Raw genomic sequence first — 5,000 nt, 5'->3', positions numbered from 1 at the left:
CAACACCACCATCTATAACAGTAATTTGACTGTGGGTGTTTTGTAATTGAGGAACTCATCATGGGTTATGGATATTGTTGAGATTTTTTTTTTTTTTTTTTTAGCTAGAACCACCATACAGCTAATGAGATACTGTTTGAGAAAATACTTAACAAAAGAAAGAAATTATAACTCAGCTGTATTAGCACATGTCTGCTAGGATTTGTTATATCTATGTGTGCATGATAATTTTTCTCATTTCCTGCCTACAGATGCTTTTGAATTCTATACAAGATTAACTGAACAGATAGATGACTATCTCAAAGGGCAGAGGCACGAGCGAGTTTTTGCTCATAGATTCGAAGGAGTTTATTCCATTCAAAGAATTTGCCAAGATTGTCCACATAGGTTTGTATTTTGATATATGTACACAGCCGTAGTTGTCATTTTTCATGGACACTTCTTCATAAATGAGCAGAAGGAGCATGCATTCTTTCTTCCATTATTGGATTTATTATTTTGTCCATTTTGTTGTTGTTGGGTAAAGCTTTACTTTAGAACTACTGGAATTTATATTGCCTTGTTAATGAAATATTACTGCTGGGGTAATATAGTTTGGGGAAGTAATGATATTGATTCTTCTTAGAATTTTGCATCATATAGATCATAGTGATGCACTAGATTGAAGAAGTTGAATATGTGTTGGTTAATATTGGTTTTCTGTTGACAGATATGAACGAGAGGAGCCATTTTTAGCCTTAAATCTCACTGTCACCAAGTGCCACGATCTTCAAGATTCTCTCGATCAGTTTGTCAAAGGCGAACTCCTGGAAGGAGACAATGCTTACTACTGTGAAAAGTGCAATCAGAAGGTATGTCTCCTTGTTTTTCAAAGAATTTCCTTGATTTTTTTTTCCCTTTTTGTTGATAGTAGTCATAATAGTAATAATGATAATGATAATGATAATGATAATGATAATAATAGTAATATCATTGATACAGTTGTGATGCTTGTTGATGTTTATAGCTATTATGTTTAAATAAAATGATTTACATTATAAGTAGCTAAAGGTCTAACCCTTTATTATTATTTACAGAGAACAGCTTTAATACGAACGTGTGTTAAGAGCCTCCCACCTGTTCTTGTTATCCAGCTGAAGAGATTTGGTTATGACTGGGAAGCTTCAAGAGCTCTCAAGTTTGATGATTATTTCAAGGTATACAGATTTTGTGTGTTGCTCTGCTCTCATATGCTGATCATACTAACAGGACATGGTATATATTTATATATTTTAAATCAGGGAGTAGATATCAAGATCATAAGAGCATAGAGATGATTATTTTTACAGAAATATTGATATCCATATTGGCAACTGTCTGTGTCACTTCTTTCTTGTTAGTTTACTGGAAATGATTGAAATAGCAATTGAGTTTGAAATATTTTATTGTGATTCAGTCTACCAGAGAGCAAGAGATGATTTCTGCAAGGGAAAAATCTTGATAATTTCTTTTATCATCAGGGTACAGAAAGTATTTTTCTTTGATATTCATATATTCATTAACAATAATGACAATATCATGTGAATTGAGTATTAAAATTTTTTGTTCTTTGTACCCAAGTTTCCATGGGTACTAGATATGGGAGCATATACTGCAGAGGGCATTGCTGAACGCGAGGAAGATCCCAATGGAAGTGACGAGCCTGAAATCAGGAGCACCCCGTCACCAAAGGCCAAAGAGTCTCTCCCAAAAGGACTGTCTACTTCCCCTAGAGTTCCACACACTCCAACCAAATCCAGTCCTTCAAGTGTTACATCACCTCACACTCCTAGGTGGGTATTGGATGTGGAGATTATGTGATATATTTCTGTTGTGACAGGTTGTGGTTATGTATTTGTGTGTATTCATTATCTTATATTTTTTTGATGACACCAGTTTTCTGATTTTACCATTTACAGGCTCAATACAAGAGTAAGACATAGGGGGGCAATGTATGAGTTAGTAGGTGTCATTGTCCACAGCGGACAAGCAAGTGCAGGGCACTATTACTCATACATAAAAGATCGTCGGTAAGTACTAACACATTTTTTAATCTTTAGAGTAATAGGATTTATGTCAAGGATATATGTTACAAGGACTTCTTGTAAACTTAGACAAGAATTCAACTTTTCTTGATGTATTTGAAAAAACTAAAAGGAATTCAACTTCCTGGGATTTTTTGATTTTTTATTACATTAACCCCTTGATGACGGTTAAAAAAAAACAAAAAAACTCTACGCTCTAGCGATCAATGGCATTACACTGACTTTGAGTATGGGAGCGTGGTACATCAAGCCGAATCACCGGCTCGTAGTGCTTTAGCGCACTGCTGCAGCGTACAGCCGCACGCCACAGATCGAGCAGTTTGTTTGACGCCTCACGGCATGACCTGTTGGGAAGGGGTTAATTTATCAAACACATTACTTAAAAGATTACTAATTTCATAATGACATTTCAGGGGAGATCCACTGACCAATCCAAACAAGGGCAGATGGTTCAAGTTCAATGATACTTCAGTTGAACCAGTAGAAATGACAGATACTCTCCTGGAGCAGGAATGTTTTGGTGGAACATATAAAGCCAAAGTGTCATATGACTCGTGTAAGTATCTGGGTGAGTGAGTGAACATAGCTTTGTTTGAAATAAGTAAGTACTTTTTGTAATTTGGAAGTTGTTTTGACTTGTTGAGACCTTGGTGCCCGGTGATGCCTGTGGGAATAATAAGCATCCAAATGCCGATCGTAAAAGAGCAAGCAGTGTTAAGGTAGTTGCATTATGTCATTATTCAGTAATGTTATAGGAAAGCAAGGTGATTCACTCAGGAATAATTTGATTTTATTTAATTTGTCTTTATTTTCTGCAGCAAACCCACTTCCTGAGGACAGGCTTCGATACTGGAATGGCTATATGCTGGTGTATGATAGCTTAGATGACAGAATGACGACTCCAAAGACACCAAAGACTCCTAGGGTGGGAGTCTCCTCCAGATCCTTTAGAGCGTCAACAAGCAGGTTTGTGTGGCAAGGGGCTCTTGGAATGTATATCAATTATTTAGGAATGTCATAGTCTCCTTTGCGACACAGGTACTGTTGCACTAAGTTCAATTTAATGATTGGACTGAAAAAATATATTCTTGAGTGTGTGGGTTTGGTGTTCATATTCTCACGTCTTTTACAGTGCAAAGAAGAGTTTATCCATGAGTGGTAGCAATGAGAGAAGAGCACGTTCTAGTTTGTGTGAACTAAGTCAACTGTTGCAGCAAGGAGAGAAGCAGGGCATGTTCCGTGAACACATGCCGCCCCGCATCTTATCATCTATCACCCATGATAATCTCACTTTCTTGAAGAATAGGGATGTCTACTCTTCTGACTATTATAACTTCATACATCATTTATGCTCAGTTAACTTGGTGAGAAGGAACTTCAGTAATGTTTTCATTTATAAATATATGTATTTTTTATTTCTTTATGTGTGTGCTTATATATTGTGGGTTATTACAAGGTACTCCAGTGTGATTAAAAAGTTTTGTCTTTTTTTTCCCCAAAAGAAATAATTCTAATGTGCTAGATTTTAATTGATGTTTTCCTGTCTTTAGGATAAGAGTCAGAATGGTGTATCCAGCATCTTGTGTGTACAAGCAGTTCACCTTGGCCTAAACTTCCTGCTGAACACATACCTGCGTACAAAAGACAAAGAAGAGGGAGTGATCAGCCAGTGGGTCCAGCTCATTCAGTCATTGTGCACGCAGTCTAAAGAAGCTTGCAGTTGGGTCATTAACTTCTTTTCTGCAGAACATGGATCGGTCCATATATTACCACTGCTACTGGAGTGTCCTAATAAAATGATACGAAGCCAGTTTGGGTAAGCAGGATGTGACAGAATAGGTTAAGAGTGTGAACTTCTGACTTGTGAGATAATTGAATGTGTTGCACTTTTTATATTACTTAATTATAGCACTTAATTTGATTTTTTTTATTACAGGAACCTCTTGGACTGTATCTTCAAGGCAGAGTATAAACATGCTGGTAATGTTAACAGCACTGAGCCAATAATAAAGCATCTTATATCATCATTAGCCTCTGATGTCCCTTCCATGGTCAAGACCTCACAACAGTACTTTTTGCTTTTACAAAACTATTGTCAGCAGGTAAGTGATTCTACAAATTGATTGTTTATCATTGTAATTATGAATATATTGTGCAATTTGGTCTCTACACTGGTTTTTTAGGGTTCAGTGAAGAAGCAAATAATTTTGAAATAAGTAATTCGTAATTAACAGATATGCTTCACATATTTTGTAATGGTATATTGATAGGTAGGATTTATAAAATCTTTTATTTTATTAATATTTTGAATAGAAAGAAAAACACCCCTGAACAATACTATTGCTTTTCAGGGACTCACACACTGTTCGCAAATCTTAAGTTTGGGTGGGTTCTCCTCGCTCCTAAACTTCCTTCTTGGCCCATCCGATTCAGACAAAAGACGTTGGTCATCTGTACAAGCTCAGGATTTTGGACCGCTGCACTCTATCATTTCTACTATTATTTTGTGTTTTGATATGACACCTCACCAGTCCTCAGGTAATGATTATATACTAGAGAGCATGTACTCTTTGAACTGTTGGTTTCACGTTGGTGGATGGAATGATACGAAAAAGTCAGTTTGAAATTACTAAGAAGAAAAAAAACAATGTAGGAATCTTTCCATCCAAGACTAGTAAAAATGAGAAATGGGAATGGAAACAAATATGTGATCTATATATAAAATAAAACTTCCAGTCAACACAATTTTTTCTTGTTAACTAGAAATTGTAATGAGTAGTTCTCCACAAACCTGCTTTGCTAAAAAGGAAAGAAAGAAAAGGAGAGAATATGAGAGGAAAGAAAGAAAGGGAAAGAATATGAAAGGAAAGAAAGAAAGACTAATCATTTGTTTTCCTTCAAGGTACAGCCACTCCCAGTGAAAAGGGCGACGAAGAC

General features: G+C 36.1%; 1 protein-coding gene and 1 long non-coding RNA gene across 2 annotated transcripts in view; one reads left to right on the top strand and one right to left on the bottom strand.

Annotated features, from left to right (window-relative positions):
• LOC125034462 (ubiquitin carboxyl-terminal hydrolase 24-like) overlaps window positions 1–5,000 on the top strand; it is a 37,029-nt gene that overhangs the window by 25,576 nt on the left and 6,453 nt on the right. The window contains exons 30-41 of the mRNA XM_047626215.1: window positions 252–387; window positions 710–851; window positions 1,077–1,196; window positions 1,600–1,811; window positions 1,938–2,048; window positions 2,477–2,619; window positions 2,882–3,029; window positions 3,196–3,427; window positions 3,614–3,879; window positions 4,000–4,165; window positions 4,415–4,601; window positions 4,966–5,000. The exon at window positions 4,966–5,000 is cut by the window's right edge and continues 192 nt beyond it. Coding sequence (XP_047482171.1) covers window positions 252–387; window positions 710–851; window positions 1,077–1,196; window positions 1,600–1,811; window positions 1,938–2,048; window positions 2,477–2,619; window positions 2,882–3,029; window positions 3,196–3,427; window positions 3,614–3,879; window positions 4,000–4,165; window positions 4,415–4,601; window positions 4,966–5,000 — 1,898 coding nt within the window. The remainder of the gene's footprint in view (window positions 1–251; window positions 388–709; window positions 852–1,076; window positions 1,197–1,599; window positions 1,812–1,937; window positions 2,049–2,476; window positions 2,620–2,881; window positions 3,030–3,195; window positions 3,428–3,613; window positions 3,880–3,999; window positions 4,166–4,414; window positions 4,602–4,965) is intronic.
• Window positions 2,055–5,000, bottom strand: part of LOC125034463 — a 12,595-nt gene continuing 9,649 nt past the window's right edge. The window contains exons 2-3 of the long non-coding RNA XR_007115690.1: window positions 3,695–3,851; window positions 2,055–2,407 (exon numbers count right to left, since the gene is read on the bottom strand). This is a non-coding gene — a long non-coding RNA (uncharacterized LOC125034463). The remainder of the gene's footprint in view (window positions 2,408–3,694; window positions 3,852–5,000) is intronic.

This window comes from Penaeus chinensis, chromosome 18 (assembly GCF_019202785.1).
Source record: "Penaeus chinensis breed Huanghai No. 1 chromosome 18, ASM1920278v2, whole genome shotgun sequence".
NCBI lineage: Eukaryota > Metazoa > Arthropoda > Malacostraca > Decapoda > Penaeidae > Penaeus > Penaeus chinensis.
Note: the sequence above shows the minus strand (reverse complement) of the source record. Positions and strands in the feature narration are given on the sequence as shown.